The sequence below is a fragment of the Cervus elaphus genome, chromosome X, assembly GCF_910594005.1.
Source record: "Cervus elaphus chromosome X, mCerEla1.1, whole genome shotgun sequence".
Taxonomy (NCBI): Eukaryota; Metazoa; Chordata; class Mammalia; order Artiodactyla; family Cervidae; genus Cervus; species Cervus elaphus.
Genome location: NC_057848.1, coordinates 28,058,800 through 28,082,824, shown reverse-complemented (window position 1 = coordinate 28,082,824; position 24,025 = coordinate 28,058,800). Strand labels below are relative to the sequence as shown.

The 24,025-nt window shown below is 41.5% G+C and overlaps 1 protein-coding gene across 1 annotated transcript; it reads left to right on the top strand.

The window, feature by feature from the left end:
• The first annotated feature begins 12,285 nt into the window (after positions 1-12,285).
• LOC122690737 (synaptonemal complex protein 3-like) lies at positions 12,286-23,083 on the top strand. The gene is made up of 9 exons (XM_043897653.1): positions 12,286-12,389; positions 13,234-13,424; positions 13,940-14,009; positions 14,168-14,202; positions 15,682-15,799; positions 16,685-16,784; positions 18,277-18,375; positions 22,522-22,626; positions 22,759-23,083. The coding sequence occupies exons 2-9, from the start codon at positions 13,274-13,276 to the stop codon at positions 22,810-22,812; spliced, it is 732 nt and encodes a 243-aa protein (XP_043753588.1). The 5' UTR covers positions 12,286-12,389; positions 13,234-13,273; the 3' UTR covers positions 22,813-23,083.
• Positions 23,084-24,025: the final 942 nt, after the last annotated feature.

Sequence of the window (24,025 nt, the reverse complement as noted above, 5' to 3'; positions counted from 1 at the left end):
CCTTACCATTGATCAAAATGTATTTTATATTTATATTCCTTTCAATGAACCACGAGGCCAGGGATGTTTGTGCAAGTATGATCCAAGGACTTGGGGTCAGCTGGAAAAGATCCACATAGGGGGAAATGTATGAGGATAACACACCTGGATGCCAGGGGGAGGCAAGCAAGAAACAGGGATGCCCCAAGTCAGCTCTCCTGAGGTGACCCTTAGTTAGCAACAGCCCCGGGACAGCTCTGGACCTGGGACCCCTAGAGTTAGACAAAGCCATGCTGCTCCACATGCAACTCACTAGAGGAGAGCCAGCCGACTTTCATATCACTGTGTACCAACCAGATGAAGGCTTCTTAGTGTGGAGGAAGGGGAAGGACCTACCAGGACCTGCCATCCAAACTATTTATGTCGTTGTTTAGTTGCTAAGTTGCATCTGACTCTTTGCAACCCCATGGACTGCAGCACTCCAGGCTACCCCGTCCTTCACTAGTAGCAGGTTGCGTTGCTGGCTGGCAGTTTCAAGTCAGAGAGACTTTCTGAAAGACAGGTATGGGTTTGAGTCTCAGCTTGGGCACTTCTCAGTTATGTGACTCTCAACTTGTGTCCTAAATTGTCTATTCCCTACAACACTCCTTTTTTTGGTGGTTGGCAGGGGTGGAGGGCGGTTCAGATCAATTAGCAGTGTTTCTGCTCTCGAGGGGATGATTAAACATCATGAAAGAAAACTTAAGCCCTTCCCATGGTCATTTCAGGAACCCTGAGCTGAGACAGAGAGATGGGAGAGGCAGAGTAGTCCCTGAGAACTTGATCGGGGACCATTGAGGTCTTCCATTTCCCTACTCAGTATCCATGTACCCAGTTCACTTAGTTCCCCTCCACAGAAACAAAGAGATTGTTACAGGTGGAATGAAGACACAGGAAAGAAAATGCAGCCTTTTCCTCTTTAGGTACACATAAAATACATTTTTGAAAATGTAAGACAATGCCATGCTTTTCAATTCTATTTTTTTCTTTTTAAAAATCCACTATTTTTTCCTGTATAACATGTTCACATGCACATCACGATAAAGTTAATATACTTTTTTACTTCAGTGCGTGAATTATAGAGTGGATTTCTTATTCCCATCCCCCCAAAATACTTGAGGATTTTATTACAGTGGTATGAAGAGTGTTATAATTCAACTAAAAAAATTAATGATATTCTCAGACTACATAACTTGCCAATTTATAAAGATTTTTGCTCAGTTCTTGTCGTTCAGTCTATCAGTCAGGTTCAACTCTTTGCAACCCCATGAACTGAAGCATGCCAGTCTTCCCTGTCCTTCACTGTCTCCCGGAGTTTGCTCAATCTCATGCCCATTGAGTCGATGATACCATCCAACCATCTCATCCTCTGTCACCCTCTTCTCCTCATGCCCTCGATCTTTCCGAGCAGCAGGGTCTTTTCCAGTGAATTGACTCTTTGCATTAGGTGGCCAAAGTATTGGAGCTTCAGCTTCAGCATCAGTTCTTCCAATGACTATTCAGGGTTGATTTCCTTTAGGATTGACTGGGTTGATCTCCTAGCTGTCCAAGGGACTCTAAAGAGTCTTCTCCAGCACTGAAATTCAAAACCATCAATTCTTTGGTGCTCATCCCTCTTTATGGTCCAACTCTCACATTGGACATGACTCCTGGAGAAATCATAGCTTTGACTAGATGGGCCTTTGTTGGCAAAGTGATGTCTCTGCTTTTTAATATGTTATCTAGGTTGGTCATAGCTTTTCTTCCAAGGAGCAAGTGTCTTTTAATTTCATGGCTGCAGTCACTGTCTGCAGTGATTTTGGAGCCAAATAAACTAAAGTCTGTCACTGTTTCCATTTTTTCCCCCTCATTTATTTGCCAAAAGTGATGGGATTGGATGACATGATTGTAGTTCCACTCAGTGACGTTAAGCCAATTCACAAGCTTGGGAAGCCACCCACTGTATCTTCTTATGACATGTTCCCATAAGTCGTAAAGGACATCTTTTACCCATTAAGAAGTCACTCCTGATTCCCACCTCCTCCATCCCCACCCTCATCTCCTGTCAAGGACTAATTGGCTTTCAGTCTTGATGGACTGGCTTTTTCAGGACATATCCTTTCAATAGAATCACACCATATCTGTCCTTTTGTGTGTGGTTGATTTAATTTCAATGGTGATTTCCCAACTGATTCATGTTGTAACATTCTTTTTCTTGTCTGCAGATTCTTCCATTTCATGGAGAGTTCACCTTGTATTTATCCCTTCTTCTGTTCCTTGAAAATTGGGTTGTTTCCCCCCTTTGGCTGTTTTGAATAATGCTACTATGAACATATAATCGGAGAAGGCAAAGAGGCACCCCACTCCAGTACTCTTGCCTGGAGAATCCCATGGACAGAGGAGCCTGGTAGGCTGCAGTCCATGGAATCGCTAAGAGTCGGACACGACTGAGTGACTTCACTTTCATTTTTCACTTTCATGCATTGGAGAAGGAAATGGCAACCCACTCCAGTATTCTTGCCTGGAGAATCCCAGGGATGGGGGAGCCTGGTGGGCTGCTATCTATGGGGTCACACAGAGTCGGACACAACTGAAGCGACTTAACAACAGCAGCAGCAGAACATATAATCATTGGTTTTTTTTTTTTAATGCCAGTTTTAAAAGTTGGTTTTTATTTTGGGGGGATGTTTTATTTCTAAGAGTGTAATCACTACGTCTCACAGTAATCCTATGTTGAATCTTTGGAGGAAGCTCCAGACCATTTTCAACATCCACTGTTTGATTTTAAATCCCCCCAGTGTAGCATCACCAACTAGGTGGACCTGAATTTGAGCAAACTGCAGGAGATAGTGGAGGACAGAGGAGCCTGGCGCGCTGCCATCCATGGGGTTGCAAAGAGCTGGTCATGACTTAAAAACCGAACAACAGCAACAACAATGGTGCATAAGGCTTCCAGTTTCTCCAGATTCTCAACAACACTTGTTATTTTCCTGTGTCTAAATTTTAAACATCTTTGTTGTTGCTCAGTCACTAAGTCATGCTCGACTGTGTGCGACCCTATGGACTGCAGCAACCCAGGCTTCCCTGTCCTCCACTATCTCCCGCAGTTTGCTCAAACTCCTGTCTTTTGAGTCAGTGATGCCATCCATCTATCCCATCCTCTGTCACGCCCTTCTACTCCTGCCCTCAATCTTGCCCAGCATCAAGATCTTTTCCAGTGAGTCAGCTCTTTGCATTAGGTGGTCAAAGTATTGGAGTTTCAGCCTCAGCACCAGTCCTTCCAATAAATATTCAGGATTGATATCCTTTAGGATTGACTGGTTTGATCTCCTTGCAGTCCAAGGGACTCTCAAGAGTCTTCTCTAGTGCCATAGTTTGAAAGCATCAGTTCTTTGGCCCTCAGTCTTCATTATGGTCCAACTCTCACATCCATATGTGACTACTGGGCAAACCATAGCTTTGACAATATGAACCTTGGTCAGCAAAATGATATCTCTGCCTTTTATATATGCTGTTTAGGTTTGTTTTAGTTTTCCTTCCAATGAGCAAGCGTCTCTTAGTCATGACTGCAGTAACTGTCCATGGTGATTTTGGAGCCCAAGAAAATAAAATCTATCACTGTTTCCAACTTTTCCCCATCTATTTGCCATGAAGTGATAGGACCAGATGCCATGATCAGTTTTTTTTTTTTTTTAATGTTGAGTTTCAAGCCAGCTCTTTCACTCTCTTCTTTCACCCTCATCAAGAGTCTCTTAGTTCCTCTTGCTTTTTGTCATTAAGGTAATATCATCTGCATACCTGAGGTTGTTGATATTTCTCCCTGCAATCTTGATTCCAGCTTGTGTGTCATCCAGCCCAGCATTTCGCATGATGTACTCTGCATATAATTTAAATAAGCAGCGGGACAATATGCAGCTTTGTGATACTTGTTAACCATTTTTGAAGCAATCTGTTGTTCCATGTCTGGTTCTAACTTTTGCTTCTTCTACTGCATACAAGGTTTCTCAGGAGACAGGTAAGGTGGTCTGGTATTCCTATCTCTTAACAAATTTTCCACAGTTTGTTATGATCCACACAGTCAAAAGCTTTAGTGTAATCATTGAAGCAGAAGTAGATTTTTTTTTTAATTCCCTTGCTTTTTCTGTGATCCAACGGATGTTGGCAATTTTTCCTCTGGTTCCTCTGCCTTGTCTAAATCTAACTTGCACATCTGGAAGTTTTGGGGTGACGGATGGTTGAACCTAGCTTGAAGGATTTTGGTGTTGCTTTACTAGCATGTGAAATGTGTGCAACTGTATGATAGTTGGAACATTGTTTGACATTGCCTTTCTTTGGTATTGGAATGAAAACTGACCTTTTCCAGTCCTGTGGCCACTGCTGAGTCTTCTAAAGGATTTAATCTTTACCTATGTGGTTAACTTTTCTGTTATTCTTTATTTCTTCATATGATTTTGAGATACTGTCTAGTGTCCTTTCATTTTAACTTGAAGCACATTTTAACCCTTTAGTCTCTCGGGCATGGTAGTTTTAATAGTTATGAAGTCTGTCAGGTTTTGTTTTTTGTGGGTTTTTTTTTCAGGTTTTCTGTATTTGTTTTGCTTTGTTTGAACATAGATATGTCTTGATTTCCCTAGACATATTTAATAGAAACCCTGGCTGGCAGGTTTTCTTTTTACCTTCATCATTGAAGATATGTCATTCACTCATTCAGTGCTTTCTGGCCTCCATGGTTTGTAAAGAGAAGTTGGCTGTTAATCATATTGATGATCCACTGTAATTTATGAGTTTATTGTTTTGCAGATCCAGTAGTCACTTGAGTGACACTACAATGAGTCAGGTTCAAGACAATGCACTAGTCTGTAGTGAATTCTGCTAAAATTAACTGAAAAGCCATGGAGGGATAGTTTAGTAATATCCCATGCTGGAAAATATTTATTTTTTACTAGGAAAAAATGGGATCTAAAGGGAATTTACCATATGGTAGAAATTTAGGGGGGCATGTGGGCATCATTTGAGAGGTGAAGAATTTACAGTTGAAAAGGTTTTTGAGAAATGACCATTTGGGTGTAATGGAGATTTCTGTGGTTAGAACCTAACGGAGTCTGCATGTAATTTGAGTCCTGGATCCTGGACATCACTTGGTATTCTGCTTTCTCTTCGGGAATGTCTGGAAGCAATGCTGGCATAGGCTAACAGTGATGAGGAAAGGAAAGGAAACAACACTGGCAAGGCATCTAGCACTCTGCCTGCCATATAGTCCCACCCAGTAAGTGTCAGTGATCATGACAGTGTCAATGCAAGTTTGTGTGAAGGATTTTTATCCAGGCCAGGGTGGGATTTCTGGCCCAGTCATTAGGGTCAGATGAATGCATTGCCCTTAGCTGACAAGGGACACAGTTTCTAAGTTAACATTGATCTTTGCTTACTCATTTTCTTTTAAAGTGTGTACTTTAAAATTATTTTAAAACATGCCATAAAGTATACAAATCATGACTATCAGGTCAAAAATTCGAAAGTAATGTTTAAACAGTACTCAGCCAAAAGCATTTAAGAAAGAAATAGCACCAATACCACACACCTCCTCAGAGAGCAGAGAAAGCAGAGGAACAGGGTCTAACTCATCCCAGGTGATCAAGACAGTGACGCCACTGAAGCTTGGCTCAGTCATCACAAGAAAGAAAACCACAGGTCAATCTCCTCCATGAAAATCCCAAACACAACACTAGCACCCCGAGTCAAGGGATCTCCTGAAAAACCTAACCCTTGACAATGAAGCTGGACCCTCTCCAGAAAGGTAAGGTTGGCCCAACAGTGGGAAATCAGTGCTCTTCACCATTTCAGCAGGACCAGAAATAGGAACAGCATGATCATCTCAATAGATCTCTGCTTCTTCAGCAAAGATTTTAATGACATTTTTCAAACATACAAAAAATCCAGGAGAACAGCACAGTGAATTCCCATTGAACAATGGTTTAGGTAGCGTTGTATCAAATCATCCTCCTTGGTGATATATTTTAAAGTAAATCCCAGACTCTTCCCTCCTCGTTTCTGTTTCTTCTCTTTCTTCACACACTCCCCCCACCCCAAGTTGCCAAATACCTGGTGCGAATCAGTTAAAACATTGTTTTCCATTTGTTGTTTATTCAAGAGTTTTGCACATGTACTTAGTGTGTGCTGTCCCCTAAGCTAGGCTGGGGACACAGTAGTTTGTACAACTCACGGGTTGTCATTCCACATTGGGTTAGGAGCACCTGCTCTATTCTCCCGTATGTCCCTGTGCTTCTAGCTGTAATAAGACAGTTTGCACAACGTTTGCTTTATGTGGGGATGGGTCCTGGCTCACATCCTCCAGAGAGGAAGAAGAAGCTTCCTCTCTGGCTCCAATCTAGAACATTCCGGTGGGGTGAGGTACCACGACAGGCTCAGGCTGGGACTATGCCCAAATCTGCCTCTGGCGGGGACTGCAGATGGAGATTTTTCAGCAGAAGTGGGTCAGGGTACTGGGTTGACAAAATACTCCACTCTAGATTTACAGAAAACACATTAAGTGCCCATGGGAGACCAAAGCCCTGAAGTAATTAATTACTGAAGTTGGCATGCTGCCACACTTGAAAGCAACTGCAGAACGTCATCAGAATGAATATATTTGACATGAATATGATGAACCTGTGGCTCTGTTTTTACATGAAACTTTTGTAATTGGACGGATTTCATTATTCAGAGGCTCCAAAGAAAGGTCTGCCAAGCACTTAGTCTGGTAACGACTCTATAGTAAAGTTCTCCAAGACCAGCAGTGATCATAGTTCACCAGTGACCCTCAGGTTATATTCATGATCTTATAGCTGCTCATCCTCCACTGCAGGCCCCAGCTCTAGCCACACCCTTTGTCAGCCACATCACATTTCCCACAAGTGCCATGCACTTCTCTTCCCCGATATTCTTGCAGATGACCCTCTTATTGCTTGGACCATCTTTCCCCGTCCTCACTCACCTGTGAAACTTCTACTGATATGTCAGGATCCATCGCCAACATTTCACGCACTGAGAAATTCTCTTAAGAGTTGGCCTCTGGTCTTGAGTTCTTTGAGGCTGTGGTGAGGAAACAAAGCATGTAATATTTAGGCTGTCCAACGGCCTCGATAAGATTCTGCATCCCAGACTGCCAAAAAAGAAAGCAAGTGTTTTGTCATGGATACAGGGAATTAGAGGGAGAAAATGGACAAGACTCTCTAAGGACAAGTATCAACAATATGCCCTCCTAAGGACTAACCCTGCAACAAATTGTGAAATGGTGGTGCATCTGTTCCACATTCCCTATAGATTGTCTGTTGGAGCACAATCTCCAGATTTTTTCAGGTTATTACATTTTTTTTTCTTTTCAATAGTAAAAGGCCAGGATGAACGGGAGCAATCTTAAGAGAGTTTTAGCATGAATAAAGATGTGAAATGATACTCTTTAAGAAAGGTCACTGCGGAAAAATGTGACTCAATTACATGATGACAGAATGAGCAGTTTAGTGGTGCAGGAAGGGATCTGGGAATCAACCATCCCTCACTCAACACACTGATGTTCTCACACGGGTTAATAAAACACTGAAGGCCACGAGAAAGAGTTATTCAAAATGAACAATTAGTTAATGGCATCTTGTTACTTGAACTAACTCAGTTCTCAATTAGGCAGTGTGAAAGTGTGATCAGAATCAACAAAATCTTGAAGCCTTTTTTTGCCAATCTTTGATGAAAGAAGGAAAATGCATGAGCAAGCAGACAACCGAGGGAGGTAGAAAAGTTAAATTGATGTAGGGAGACTCGATATCTCTATCTGTAACAGTCCATATAACTGTATCTTTCTATTTACATCTGCACCTCTGTGTAGGCACCTGTCTATCTGTCTCTATATGCAGAGAGAAGGAGGAAAACAAGTAATACCGCCAATTTGAAATGGCATATTATGCCTGAGTAGTGGACTTAGGGGTGAATTCCATTTCCTTCATAAATCATATTTGTTATCAATTTTATTACACTCAAGATTTATTATTTCTACAATTGGACCAAAGACTTCACATTAGAAGTTAGGTTAAATTAGAGTACCCCATCATAGATTATCAGGGGAATGTAGAATGCTTCTCCTTAGCTAACTTCTGGAAGGCTACCCTTGAACATTTGTTAAGTGTTGTTGGTACATTGTAAGAAGTAAGAAAGTTGGTGTGATGGTCTATAGATAAAAAGATTCACCCAACACCTGAATTCTCGTGTTGTTGGATGAGAAATGAAAGGCGTCAATGTAATTCACCCCTAAACCTTTGGCACAGAAGGCTCTAATTTGGAGCTAGGAAAGTCAGAAGAGGATATAACTTAATCTTGGTTGTTGGTCAGGCAGATACTCCATTCTTATCTTTTGTTCTTTGTTTTCTTTGTGTGTGTGTGTGTGTGTGTGTGTTTTCTTTTTTTCTTTTTCCCTCGTTTTTGATCCTTTCTTAGCATCCGTGAACTCTAATTGGGAAACTAAGACACTAGTGTCAGGGAGCCAGCAGGTGGAGATGTTGAGCTGCCTTTGTGAATGTCAGCCAGACCCTCCTTCACAAATACAGTGGTTCCAACTTTAGTGGGGTTGAGAGCAACCTGGAGAATGCATTTAAAATGCAGCTTCCCAGTGCCCACCCACGGAGTTGTTTCTGTGGGCCTTGCATAAGACCAAGGAGACTGGATTATTTATTTATTTGACTGTGTCGGGCCTCTGTTACAGCAATATTCCTTGAGGCATGTGAGATCCTTAGCTGGGGCATGTGAGCTCTCAGTTGTGACATATGAGAACTAGTTCCCTGATTAGGGATTGAACCTGGGCCTACTGCATTAGGAGCACAGAGTCTTAGCCACCAGACCACCAGGGAAGTCCCTGGGAGTTTGGATTTTAACATGCCCACTAACCTGTAATCCTGAGACAGGCTGGTGCATGCTCCACACCTTGAGAAACTCTGATGTAAATGGTAATTGTACCCTGGCGGGAATATATGGAAATGTTAAGATTAAGGGTATAAGTCGAGAAGGGAGCAGAGTGAAGGCGAGTTCTGGAGAGGCCCACCATGTAACTTCCCACTAGTGTCAGGGGAGGCAGAGGTAGCAAAGTTACTGAGAAGTGGCCAGATGGACAAGAGGATAACCAGAGAATATGTACTTATGGAAGCCAAAGGAACACAGGAAGAGGGCAAAGAAAAGCAAGAGGCAGTTTGTGGTGATGAATGCTGCTGCAAATCAAAAGAGATGAGGACCAAATCCACTCGATTTGGCCACACAGAGGTCACTGGCAGCTTTCAGGTGAGTGCCATTTGAAGAGTTGTGGGAGTTCATGTTGTGCTGGCTTACAGTAGGTCACAGAGCACATGGGAGGGGAGGAAATTGAGGCAACAAGCATACACAAGTCTTGATAGACCTTTGACTGCTAAGAGGAGAGTAGGGGTGGGATGGGTTGATTGAAAATAGAGCCAAGAGATTCTCCTTTGAGTTGAAGGAGATTTGAATACGTGCAAAGGTTAGTGGGAGCAGTGGGAAAGAGAAAGAGAGGCTCGAGATAGAGGATGGAGAGACACCGTGGACAAGAGTGGATACTGCAAGGTTCCTGGAAGACAGGAGGCCATGTGCCCTAGAACAGAGGGGTGAGGCCCTCTCTCCTCAGACAGGGGGACAGTTTGGGACAGGTGCAGGTGGCCTGTAGGTTTGAGGGCAATAGGTGCCTGGGTTTCCATCTGAACCATTTTTTCTCAGAAAAATAGGGAGAGAGTGAGTTGCTGAGCATGGCAGGGGAGTTGTGAGGGGAAGGAGCAGGATTAAAGGTGGAGCAGAGTGGAAAACGTCGAAAATGGCAAGTGGAGAAAGTGGGTTGACCAGATGCAAATGGGATAAGTGGGGAGGAATTTGTGGGCCTGGTTGAGGCTGTCAGTCATCAATCCAAGGTGCTAATTCTTGGCCATCTTAGGTAATTTTCTCCACCGTGGCAGGGGCCAGCAAAAGGAAAGAGAGCTGGGTTTTCAGAAAAATAGGACTTCACCCGACAAAGGCAGGGGCATCCCAGGAGGTTCTAGGGAAGGAACTGACTGACATGCTGGACCTTCACTCATGAGAAGCTAGGAGGATTCGTGGACATAGGAAAGAAAAAGTGCCAGTGGAGTGGGTGTTCTGATGAGGCTGGTAAATGGATGCGGTGGGGGAACTCGAAGGATAGGAGACAGTGGTTCAAGTGCATGATATAAGAAGGGCAGATTTTTAAGACAGAGCAACTTCAGGTGAGGCCCTCGAAGTTGATGTAGTTTAAACAGAGTGCAGGAGCAGGTCATTTTAGATGAGGACATTTAAGGAATCAAGATGCCAGAGAATGCGCACCGAAATTGGGGTGAGAACAAGTTCCAAAGTGCTGAGTGAGTGAACACACACACACACACAGGTGACTGACAGACAGACAGATGGGAAGGCTGATTCAGAGGTCTTCTTTGAAGATTAACTTTGCAAATTACGATTTTGGAACTTTTAAATCCAATTGTTATATTGGACACTTGTTAAAATATCAGTTAGCTGTGTATCATCTTGTCTCTTGTTAGGACCTTTCAGCATCATCCAGATGTTAGCTCTCCCTGAGATAACTTACAGATTTAATGCAATCCCATACAAATGCCAGCAAGTTCTTCCCTCTCCTCCCAGAGATATCAAAATGATAGAATATAAAAAAAGCAAGAAACCTTCAAAAACAACCAAAGGGAAGAGCTTTACATGAGAACAGGCCAACCACATATTACAGGATAGCCCAAAGGCTCTATAATTAAAACAGTGTGGTCTTGGACCACAAATAGACAGAATAACCAATGGAATGTAATGGGAAGCACAGACTAGACCAAATAACACACAGAAATCTATGGTATGATAAAGGTGGAATTTGAATCAGTGTGTGCAAAGATGTACATTTTTCTAAATGATGTGATTGTGAGGAAAGTATACACTATTCGATTAGTGAATATGTCAAATCTGAATGTCCACATGAAGGGAAATAAAGCAATTGGAGCTCTATATGATGTCTGCAAAAAACACCGGTTTCCCCAGGAACACCGATTCAAAAATGAAAAATAAACCTTAAAAGCATAAAAAAAAAAGTTAAGGAGAAAGATGTTACAACCCCAGAGTAAAGATAAAGCTCTTTTAACAGGCACAGGAAAGCACACATATAAAGACTAATATCCCAACATACCTGTGACTTCTATGAATCTATAACAAAAACCTTCTACCAATGGGAAAATTGAAAAATTTCCCCCCGTGACACTTGTCATGGAGAAAAAATTGAAATGGTCATTCAGCATAAAAATAGAGTTCAACCGTATGAGTGACTGGAGACATGCAAAAGAATAATTCTCCCTGATATAATTTTACACCCACTAGAGTGCCAACAGGCAAGAATCCCTATTCCACCACGTATTTGGTGAGGATACAGAACAATGGGACTCAACCCGCTGGTGGAGGAAGAAGTTGGACACAGTTTCCCTGCACTCAGTGAGCCTATGACCTAGCCATCCCACTCCCTTAAACACTGAAATGAGTATTGCACATGGGCTAGACATCAGAACACTGCTTGCATCGGTGCTCTGAAGGGCTCTCAAGTGGAAAGCATGCAGATGTCCAGGGACAAGAAGAAAAATGGAGGGACAAAGGGAGGCGTGGCTCCACAAGGGTACATGACAGGGCAAGGAAAGAGAAAGCCCGGTGGAGACAGGTCACACTGTAGATACTGGTTGATACTGCCACAAATGTCGAGTGATGCTAAGAGGAAGTGGCAGAAGACCACAGAGAACCTGATAAAATTGACCGTGATTTGCAGATAACAAGTGTAAGCAAGACTATTTAAGGATTAGGTAACAGTGTCTTTAAAAAAAAAAAAAAAGAAAGAAAGGAAAATCCAAACCTGAAAATGGAGGGTTGTGGTTTATACAAGACACCCTGGAGGATGGCTCTTCGTCTGCAAGCGGAAGGGAGTGAGTGGAACGGAAATCAGGAGGAGAGTGACTAGGGGTTGGTAAATGCTCCTTCATCAGGCAGGCGGAGGCTGGAGCACCTGTTCCTCACTCCCCTGGCCTTCTGTGATTTCCCAGGAAAACGGCCCGCAAGGGCAGTGTCCTCTGCAGACAGAACATGGAGAGCCGCAGCGTGGGTCCCCAGCCTGAGCACCCCCCACCCCCCCGGAGGGCTGTTCTGTAAGGGGCGGGGTGAGGCCCAGGCCCCGCCTCCCGCATGCGCACTGTGCCGGCCAATCGGCGCTGCTCCCTCTCAGGAGAGGCCGGTTACTTCCGTGCTGTCCCGAGGTCCTGAGAGGAGCGTCCCGTGTGCGGTGTGAGGTTCGCAGTTTGGAGATTGTGGTGAGGAGCTCACCCTGTGTGGATGAAGGATGGAGGGAGGGAGGGACAGGCAGAGGGATCCAAGAGGGGGACAGAGGGACCCTCAGGGAGGCCGGCGGCACCACATGACCGTGAGCAGGGCTGGGGGAGGGGCGGCGCCATCTTCTCAGACTTGAAGGAATCAGAGTGTGGGGCTGTGGCAGCCAGGCTGGCCTCTGAGGCGATGTCCCCAAGGCTTCCCCTCGGCCTCCAGCCGGGCAGAAGGAGGACCCCGAGGGCTGGGCCAGCAGGCGGGGTTTGGGGAAAGCTGTCGGTCCCCACAACCCAGGAGAGTCTCAGAAGGTGGGCAAGCATCATCCACCCAGGTCTGTCCTTCCTGCCCAGTGACCGGGCAGAAAGGATGGGCCAGTGCCCTGAGGTCATCGTGGGGTCCAGATGGCGTGTCGGGAAGGCCCCCAACCCGACTGTGCCTGGACAGGTGCTGAACGGTTTATTCCCCACCCCTATGGAGGGACACTCAGGTTTGTCCTGCCTGTGATCAGGCCTCCCTGCCCAACACCTGATCCTTGGAGACCCAAGGCGCAGGGGGCAGCCTCTGTCCCCATGTGGGATCCTGACACTCTGTCCCCAGAGGGTCTTGACACTCAGATGTCTGTGGGCAGCACGGGGCTGTGAGGGGCGGTGCAGGAGGCAGTCTTCCATCACAGCGCTTGGGGGAGGGGGTCACGATCACTGCGTGCTTCATCAGCTCCTCCTCCAACAAGAGACAAGAGAATGCACACACACTGATCTGCCATGGAGGACCCATGCCGGCCATCGCCCGTTGACCTTGTGCCAATCTGTGTCTTTACATTTGTGCTCCCAGGGTGCAGGCGTACTGTCTGTACCTTGGAAGACACGAGTAGATGGAGAGGCCTCAGAGGAAGCGTCTCAGGAGGGTTAAGGATGCCTCAAAGGAGATTCAGGATGCCCCTATGGAGGCTCAGGATATGGCAGCCTGTGACTCTGGGAGTCAGGAGAGAAGAGAGCTGAGTGAGCCAGAGAGTGTTTGCCAAGGTATGGTCTTTCGGAAACCTTTGCAGATCACAGTGCATGGGTGAGGGCGGAGATGCCGGGTCGGGCAGTAACCCTGTCCCTTGGGTCACTGCTTCCCAGTCCTCCACATGGTAAGCAGGGAAAGCCATGTGTGTGCCGAGCTGTGTCATGTATCGGAGACTGCCCAGTTCAGCCTCATATCCCAAACTGGGACTGCCCTGTAAGCTTCCTAGCAGCTCTCCTTCATAACAGCTTGCACATCCTTCTTTCCAAACCATTTCCTGGGGTGCTACAGTTTTTTTTCACCTGTTGGTCAACCCTGAAAGGCTTATAACACTGTCTCCAAAAAGTGGTCCTGGTCCCTGACCTAACTTCATCTGACCTGCACATACATGATTCCTCTTGAGATGTCTGCTTTAAGAAGCTTTTGTTGGGGCAAAGCCTGGACCCTCTACAGTGAGTCTGTTTCTTCAGGAAACCTGACCAAAATGTCATACATCAGTTTTACAATGTTTTCTATTTTTATTTCTGTGCAGAAAACAGCTCAGTGACTGAAACCCTCGGGGGGGAACAGCCCTCTGCAGAAACATTTCAGGAAGATTTGCGGTAATGTTCTATAGCAATTTTTACCTGCTAGGTAAAGTCAGCTTGGCTCACGTAACAAGTATTGTCTGTGAAATCCTTGAGTGGCGGATTTCTTTCATAACAAGTATGGTCTTTTAGGTTGTCTTTATTGAATAATATTTGATGTAACTTCTTCACAGGAATGAAATACAGAAGATGCTGGAAGAATTTAGAGGTATGTTTGAGTGATATTTATAATTAATGAAAATTGTTTTAAACCATGTAGCTTTTATAAATTTAGATGTTAAATCGGTGGATAATAAGACTTCTTCTCAGATACAGGATTTTATGCAAGTATTCAGTGTGTTTTGACTTTTAGGTTTTGTAGGTTTTTGCAAAGTGAGAATGGTACTAACATTGTTGATGAACCAAGAATGATGCTTTAATTTCTGCATGTGTACCCTGAATGGACCGTGTAAGGAAATGGATGAGATAGTTTGTACCACCTTTGGTGTGCACAACTAAAGTGATGTATCAGTGCTCAGGTCAATTTTAAACAGTCTTAATTTAATTACTTCTCACGACTTTCTGATGTTCTTTTCTTTGGTTAGCAGCAGAAATGGAATCCTTTTTCGTTATTTAAACATTTATAATCTGTGTCAGAGAAAACTAGAGACAACTCTCCTAGCTATTGAGAGATGTATAATCAGGTCCCCAAACTTGGAAGAATTTTACTGTTCTGTCAGATACTAGTTACCATATCTGTGTTAGAGGACAGTACACTTAGGAAAGCATCTGGGGCAATTTGTGCCCCTTTGATACAGATCACCCTCACAGGCAAATATGCTCTGAATACTTTGGTCTGCTTCGTTGGGATGAGGTGCTTCTTTTGTGAGCTGCCTGGTGAACCGTTTATTATGTATAGATTCTGGATGTATAAATTATTTTTATTATATTGCAGACCCTTCATGATTACTGAAAGATAACTATTTATTGTTGGCCCATAAAATCAAACCATGTGATTTGCAAAGCTTATCTTATAGGAATAAATCTTTGTGAAATGCAGCACTTACAGATAAAAACATTATGTACAAAGCTCCGGGAAAAATATTTTTTAAATGTTCCTGAACTGCTTACTTGAAACCTGGGTTTTTATGCCCATGGTCTTTGTCTCCTTTAGTGAAATACAGTCAAAAGCATCACACACTAGATTGCTTGAAAAATCAGTTTCGTGCAATATAATGATTTTTATCCTTTTGAAGGATACTTTCGCAAAGGATTCTTTTCTGCATTATTTTGCAACACATCCTAATGGTAATCCATCTAAACATGTCCCTTGAACTACAGGATATTTTACACAGTTAGAAAGAGTTGCCTTTTCACTGTTTTCTGATGAGGAATGAATGGAAAGTTTTCTCCTGAGATTCTTTATACACGTTTTGAAACTTGGAAAAGCTTTGATTGTTATCACTTTTCCAGTATCTCTAAATCTAAAGGTGGTCTGTGGTTAGAAAAATTAGAGTCGTGATACTAGTACTGGAAAGGTTTTCCAGAGAAAAGTGAGCAAATCTTGCGTTTTGAAATGGTGTCTGTATTATAAATCTTAAGTGTCTTTGCATATTGCTGAGGCAGCATTTGCCCATATTGATTTGAATGTATCAGAACAAGATAATTTTCCACATTTGACTTTAATGAGTAAATATTTTTTATATAGTTGACATGAAACAGGCTCTTCTTGCAAAGAGAAAAAAGTTTGAGATGAACACAAGAGCTACTATCAAAATCACTAATGAAAAACTTGATAGTGTTTGGAAAACACACCAAGAACAAAGGTAAAGTGGTTTAAGTTTTTGTGCCACAATGACGTTTTGTATAATTTCTTAGTATCTGATGGTATGTATAAGGCAAACACTATTACATTTTCCAGTGCAAAACATTTTGCTTGATTTTTTTTTCCTAACCAGGTAAAGCCATTAGTTTTGTAATCCTACTCCTTAAGAGAATTGAGATATATTTCCTAGAAGAAAATAAAGATGACCTTTTTCCTTCCCCTTTCAAAGAACAATTGAGTTTTCATTCTATATAATTAAATTATATTCAATCTAGACCTATCCTAGCTGAACATAAGGCTGATGTCTTAAACCATTATTCTTGTGACAGTTAACTATATTCAGTTATGCAGAAAAGGTTAATCTTATATTGTGAAAAATTTGTACCATTTAACTAAGTTGTGTTTACTGTTCTTTTTTTCAAAATTCATTGTTGTGCCAAAGAGGGGAAATAGTTAAGTGAAATATTCCTGTTTGGTAATCTTCTCTGATAAATAGATAGTATAAGCTGACTGAATCTACTTATCATATTAGGACATACAGGATATTCAGTAAGAAGAAATGAAAAGTAAACTGCTTTTATTAATAGATAAAATGATGTTTCTGGGAAATTCATAGTACAATAAATTGTCACTAGATTTCAAGAAGTAGAGAGCATGTGCGATAGTGTTTGTATTCATTCAGTCAGGAGCAGTACTTTTGGAACTGAGGAGTAAGTTATCCACTTAACCTCTCTGTTTCCCGTGAGAATATTTCAGCTGCTATTGTGCTATTACTGCTTTCTTCTTTTATAGTGTAAATTGTGTCAAATCAATTTTGTTTTAAATACAGTTGATATTTGTTTGTATCTTTGTGGAGTTTGACATTGCTCTTTCTTATGTTTCACAGGCAGAATCTTTATCTCAAATATGCTCAGCAGTTTCAGACTTTGTTTCGAGAGTGGGATTTAGACATGAAGAAAGCCCAGGAACAAGAAGAAAAACTAGCTGTTAGTATCAGCCTTAGCTTTAAAATGAGCTTATTGTATCAAAGTCTCAATTAGCAATCGCTCAGGCAATGATACAGGAGAGAAGGTAGAGCCCCTGAACTCAGATGGGTGAAGGTGGGTGGGAGATGTAGTGAAGGGAGAATGAGTGTTCTCTTGGGAGTGCCTCTGTTTATTTAGTGAAGTAGTAAGGTCACCGTTTAGGAGTAAGGATGGTGGATAAGTTGTTGCCTTTGGGGGACAGAGAAGAAGCCCTGGAATTGTTTCCTGAGAGGACCAGGGAGATACCATTGCCAAGCAGCAATTATGGGTGCAAATTAGGTTGCTGTCATAGTGATCATGAATTTAAAGTGAGGCCACTCCACATGGCTGATGCAGAGCAGCTGGAGAGGCGGATTTCCCAGGATTGGGGTTTAGTCATGAAGACTGACAGAGAAGGGGCCAAGGTACATGTGCCATGGCATAGGTGTAATGATCGATGGTGGGATTTAAGCTGAGAAGGAGGAGAGAGGAAGTCAAGAGAGTGGGGGTTGGGGACAATGAACAGTCCTAGCATCAGCGGATGTTATTCCTGATGTAGTGTTGACCTGTATGTAGCAAGAAAGGGAATGAAGTGCAAAACAGAGAGGTAGTGGTTGAATGCTAGGGGAAATGAAAAAGTATATGTAGTACAATGGTCTAGGGCCCAGACCCCAGAATGGTAAATGTTTGGGATCCAATCTTGGTTGACCAGTGCTAGCTGTGAAACCAAGGACAGATTGTTTATCTGTGTGTCTCAGTTTCCTCATCTATGAAAGGGAACACAGTGAGAGTATGTACCTCATAGAGACTTTTTGAAGAATAAAAAAATGAGATCATATAGAAGAAGTCTATTAAAGTCATTGGAACCATACCTGACCTGTAGTTCCTGTTTAAGTCTTTGCTCTAACTAATATCATGTAGCCAGGGCAGTTCTTGGGAATGACCGAATCCCATGACTATGGGGTATGACTATATAAGTGAGTGGCTAATGTAAAGAAGCGGGTAAGTTTATTGTTGGAGTTTAGGTCAAAGAACAGAAAGGCCAGCTATTGGAAGGATCATCTATGTGCATATTGAAGGGGCCAAGAATTAATATATATTTTGAGTATTGTTAAGAAAGAATAGTTCCTCAGCAATTACTGTTAGGAAGGATTACCTTGTAGATTTTGCCTACCCGTGGTAAACACATTATTGGAAGGGTCATTTGTGGATTTTGACCTCAAGAATGACATGTTTTGAAGATTGTTAAGAAAGAATATCTCCTACTCAGTGACTGATAGGGTAGGAATATTATATGGTTTCTGTCTTGTAGTGGTGACCACAGTTACTTCAACTTGGTCATCAAAGTTGTCAAAACAGGAAATGTTAACAAGCATTGAGTTAGAGAGAGTTCCTTTAAAGCTTAATGTATAAACATGCTTTCCAAATATTAAACGTTGCCCACATTTTACCACTTTTTCTTTTATATTTGTAGCGTATGTTTCAAGAGCAACGAAATGTTCTTCAACAAGCTAGACTTCTTCAGAGCCAGAGGCTGAAAAAAATTAAAAATTCATATGAGCAATTCCTGAAGGTCTGTTGTATTTGGTAACACAGTACATTCTCATAAAAACAATATGTATATAAAAGTAGAAGATAGTCTGTGTCTATCCAAACTTATGGGGGAGAAAACATTTAGGTCGTGCCTGCCTTTAACTTGTTAAACATTCTCCATTTTGAATTCATTGGTCTGAATACAGCCTAATTGGTAAATGTGTTTTTAGTTTTAGGATTCCTTTATACTTTTGTGAAAGTGAAAGTGTTAGTCACTCAGTCATGTCTGACTCTTTGCAATCCTGTGGACTGTAGCCTCTGTCCATGGAATTCTCCAGGCAAGAATACTGGAGTCGGTTGCCATTCCCTTCTCCAGGGGAACTTCCTGACCCAGGGATCGAGCCCAGGTCTCCCACATTGCAGGCAGATTCTTTACCATCTGAGCCATCAGGGAAGCCTATAGTTTTGTGGGAATCATTTAAAATGGGGAACTGCAAACTGGGAATTTAATCTAGATGTATATACATGGTGAAGAAAACTGATACTTGATTAACCTTTTTATCATAACTATTTTGTTCAGCAATGAGTATTTAGGCGATCAGCCAAGGACAAATATATACTGGAAATTTAGGAATTTAATAAATTATCTCTAGGTGTCTTTTACCTTTCTCCTATTAACTGTTGCTGCTGCATATAAAGTCAGGCAGTTATAATTAGTGAAGACCTTTTTTGTTTTCAAATGCATTGTATGAACATTTATGGGGTATTTGCTTTTAGAATATGAGTAACTAATAGTGACTTTATATGCGAATTTATAATCACATAAGAAAGTCAAAGTGTATAACTGAATGAAAAACCCAGAAGTGGACTACATGTTTGTGGATTGAAAGTGATTTGCTGTGATATTTGCACATTAGCAAACTGTTCTCAGTGCCTGTTGTCCCTTTCTTCATATATATATGTGCATACTTATTCAGGACGTGATAGGACCCTGCACATTCCCCTTCTTTTTCCTTGGAGAGGAAGCAGAAGTGCTCTTTTGAGTGACCATCTTGTTCAAATACAAGATGTTAATGTGTCACTCTTTTTAAACTAATTGAGATGGCTTAAGTAAACTAGTAAAAGGCTTTTAAATAGATAATCTTTAAAGAGCTTTAGAATCATATATGTGCAAAAGTTGTCTTGAACATGTTTCTAAGTAGACAAGATGTAGCTCTAATGTTCCCTGAGAACCATTTACTACTAATTGGTGTGAAGATTTAATAAAGTACCAAAGAAGATTGCTTCTGAAGGACATTGCTAAATGTCAGCATTTATGGTACTAACTTTAGTGTTATTTTTGACGCCTCCAAGTCCCTTGTCCTTCCCACACAGCAATTACTGGGCTCTGCAATTTTTAGATCTGCATCTGCAATTTCTCTCATTTTAGAAAATTGAAGTCTGACTGGTTTACAGCATTGTGTTTAGTTTTTGGTATACAGCAACGTGCTTCGTTATGCATATATATACATACATGTGTATTTTCCACAGTTTATTGTGATCCACACAGTCAAAGGCTTTGGCATAGTCAATAGAGCAGAAGTAGATGGTTTTTTTTTTTTTACTCTTTCCCTTTTTTGATGATCCAGCAGATGCTGGCAATTTGATCTCTGGTTCCTCTGCCTTTTCTCAATCCAGCTTGAACATCTGGAAGTTCATGGTTCATGTACTATTGAACCCTCGCTTGGGTGTATATGTAGATCATATACATACATATATATTTAGATACATATTCCAGAAAAATATCTATTTCTGCTTTATTGAGTATGACTCTGTAGATCACAATAAACTGTGGAAAATTCTGAAAGAGATGGGAATACCAAACCACCTGACCTGCCTCTTGAGAAATCTGTATGCAGGTCAGGAAGCAACAGCTAGAACTGGACATGGAACAACAGATTGGTTCCAAATAGGAAAAGGAGTACGTCAAGGCTACATTTGTCACCCTGCTTATTTAACTTATATGTAGAGTACATCATGAGAAACACTGGGCTGGAGGAAGCACAGGCTGGAATAAAGATTGATGGGAGAAATATCAATAACCTCAGATATGCAGATGACACCACCCTTATGGCAGAAAGTGAAGAGGAACTAAACAGCTTCTTGATGAAGGGGAAAGAGGAGAGTGAAAAAGTTGGCTTAAAGCTCAACATTCAGAAAACTAAGATCATGGCATCTGGTCCCATCACTTCATGGCAAATAGATGGGGAGACAGTGGAAACAGTGGCTGACTTTATTTTTCTGGGCTCCAAAATCACTGCAGAAGTTTACTGCAGCCATGAAATTAAAAGATGCTTACTCCTTGGAAGGAAAATTATGACCAACCTAGACAGCATATTAAAAGGCAGAGACATTACTTTGCCAACAAAGGTCCATCTAGTCAAGGCTATGGTTTTTCCAGTGGTCATGTATGGATGTGAGAGTTGGACTATAAAGAAAGCTGAGAGGTATAAAATTGATGCTTTTGAACTGTGGTGTTGGAGAAGACTCTTGAGAGTCCCTTGGACTGCAAGGAGATCCAACCAGTCCATCCTGGGTGTTCATTGGAAGGACTGATGTTGAAGCTGAAACTCCAATACTTTGGCCACCTGATGCGAAGAGCTGACTCATTTGAAAAGTCCCTGATGCTGGGAAAGATTAGGGCAGGAGGAGAAGGGGACGACTCGGGATGAGATGGTTGGATGGCATCACCGACTCAATGGACATGAGTTTGGGTGGGCTCCGGGAGTTGGTAATGGACAAGAAGGCCTGGCGTGCTGCAGTTCATGGGGTCTTAAGGAGTCCGACACAACTGAGCGACTAAACTGAACTGAACTGATACATACATATATAGAGTTCATATATATATATATATATACACACACACACACTCATATATGTTTCTAAATATATACATACATATATATTTCAATCATTTTCCATTGTAGCTTACTATAAGATAGTGAATATAGTTCCCTATGCTACATAGTAAATCCTGTGTTCTTTGTCTGTTTTATGTATAGTACAATAGTTTGCACCTATTTCATTTCTTCCTTTGAATTCCCACTGCTGCTGCCCTACCTGGTTCAGGGCCTCATCATCCCTTGCTTGTTCTATTAAACTCTTGCCTGACTTCTCTCCTCTCCAATCCATCCTTCACACTTCTGTAATAATGATCCTCCTAAAATTATCCCTTCCCTCCTGCAATCCTGTCATTATAGCTTCCGAGTTTGAAGTTTTAGATGTTCAACGTGTCCCCCATAACAAGATCCCTCCTGCCTTTGTGGTTTCCCCACATACATTCTTTGTCTCCTCCCACCTGTCCAGATTGGTTGCTTTCTCTGCACTGTCACCATTACCTCCTTGCTTTGCATATGCTCCTCGCCTACAATAGGTTTGATTCCCTCCTTCTTTTACTAATTGACATCTTATTCTTTTGCCAACAAAGTCAGAATCAATCCTGTTTTCCACTACATAGTCACGGCAGAATGTGCTTCCTGAATTGTTATAATGTTTTTGTCTTTTGTTTTTTAATTTTAAAAATACGTATAGAAAACCACAACTGGGCCTACAACCTCTCCTTAGCTTTTGTTGTTGTTGTTGTTGTTGTTTGTTTTTTAGATAGGATGGAAGGAGGACTACTCTTACTTTTAGATAGAATGCACTTGGTCAATATTTGTTGAATGAATGGTAAAGATTTAGAACATAAATTTGTTTTTCATCATGTAGCGAGGTCATAGTAGAGCTCATTCTATTCCCTCCAGTGGAGCCATGTTTCACTCATTATTAGTCACTATACATGCATTGTTACTTATTGTTTAGAAAGCTCATTAGAGGGTTTTTAAATTCTGGTATTTCATCCCGTGGGACCATCAGTTTTTTTGTTTTTCCTCCCCCTTGACCTTTACTCTTCCTTAAGTTATTGTTTTGAGCAAAGGGTAAGGTGATTGTACCACTGTAATAATACAATTTGACTCAAGTCAGCATTTAGAAGATCCCTTAAGTGAATATTTCGATCTCCATGTATTTGTTACAGTATTTTTATTTGGAATAAATAGTGAGCATCCTTTGAATATTAAGTGTTATTACTTTTGAACTTTAATTGTATCCATTTAGAATGTGAGATGAAAAGTGGTGCTTTCTCACTGAACTAGACTTTCTCTTTTAGCGTATGGAGGAGTTAGAGAAGGATCATGAACATTTTCTGAGTGATGAGCAAAGTGAAATTAGACAAGGAATGGCCATGCTGCAAGACAAAATTATCGTTGAAGCTGTAAGTAGTGTGTATTTAATATTGAGAACTACAGAGGGATGTGAGCATTGGGGTATTTTTTTAATGAAGTATATATAACAATTACCTAAATAATATGCAGATGTTTAATATTTCTTTCCTTTCCTGAAACAGCTGCAGAATGAACTGCAAATGCTTCAAAAGTTTCTTCTGTCCCTGTTATTCTGAGGGCTTTGGAGAAAGAGCTTGAACCCAAGTTGTATGATACAAGTGCAACATCAGCCACACTGAAGCACATTATTTTAAAAATTGTAGTTGAAGTGGGTACATCTTGTTTATCTTAGCACATTTTTTCAGTGCAAGACATCCTATGTGTTAAAGCCCATATAAAACCTAAAGAGTTTGTGATTATAATCAGCAATTCTCAAATTATAAGCGTCAAGCTTTCAGCTCTTTTCATTATTAACATTGATGTTTTGTGCCTAACACTGTCAAATAAACTTTTAGCAATAAAGGTGATTTAATTCTAGGTTTGGCATCAGTGTGTTCTACATCAGTCCAAGGAGTATAGAAAGAAGAGGAGCCTGGCGAGCTACCATCCGTGGGGTTGGAAAGCGTCAGACACGGCCGAGTGACTAACACATCCACACCAATTAAAGTAACATTTGATGTCTCTGTGGAAATGACATATTCACAAGCCCATGTCTCAGCACGTTGTTCTCGCTTAAGGAAAAAAATTAAAGAGTATAAGATCCATTCTATCTGTGCACCCCTTTGTATTTACTCGTTAGTTTACGGATCCAATTCCAAAGGGAAAAAAATGATTTCAAAGGAAAAATCTACTCCATTGCTTTATAGAAATTATTAAAAGCAACTTACATTTATGTTTTTTAATTAACTGAACTTCTAAAATATCTGTAAGAGAAAAGACCTAGCTATTGAAATACATAAATATCAGTGCTGAGACATGGGCTTGTGACTACGTCATTTCCACAGAGACATCAAAATGTTACTTTAATTGGTGTGAAAGTGTTAGTGACTCAGTCATGTCCAACTCTTTACAACCCCATGGACGGTAGCCCACCAGGCTCCCCTACCCATGGAATTCTTGTCCAGGCAAGAATACTGGCATGGGTTACCATGCCCATCTCCAGGGTGACTTCCCGACTCAGGGATCAAACCCGTGTCTCTTGTGTCTCCTCCATTGGCAGGCAGTTTCTTTACCACTAGTGCCACCTGGGAAGCCCTCATCAATATATACATACACTTAGTTATTTACAGTTAAATATTTCATGTCTGTCTTTAAATATAAGTTGCCTACAGTGCTTTGTTTTCAAGTTTAACATTCATTGACTATGTGGAACATTGATTTTTTTATTCACCTGAAAACTTGGATGATTAATTCCTGTGCCTTTCCTTTTGTTTTGTGCATTTTTTACAC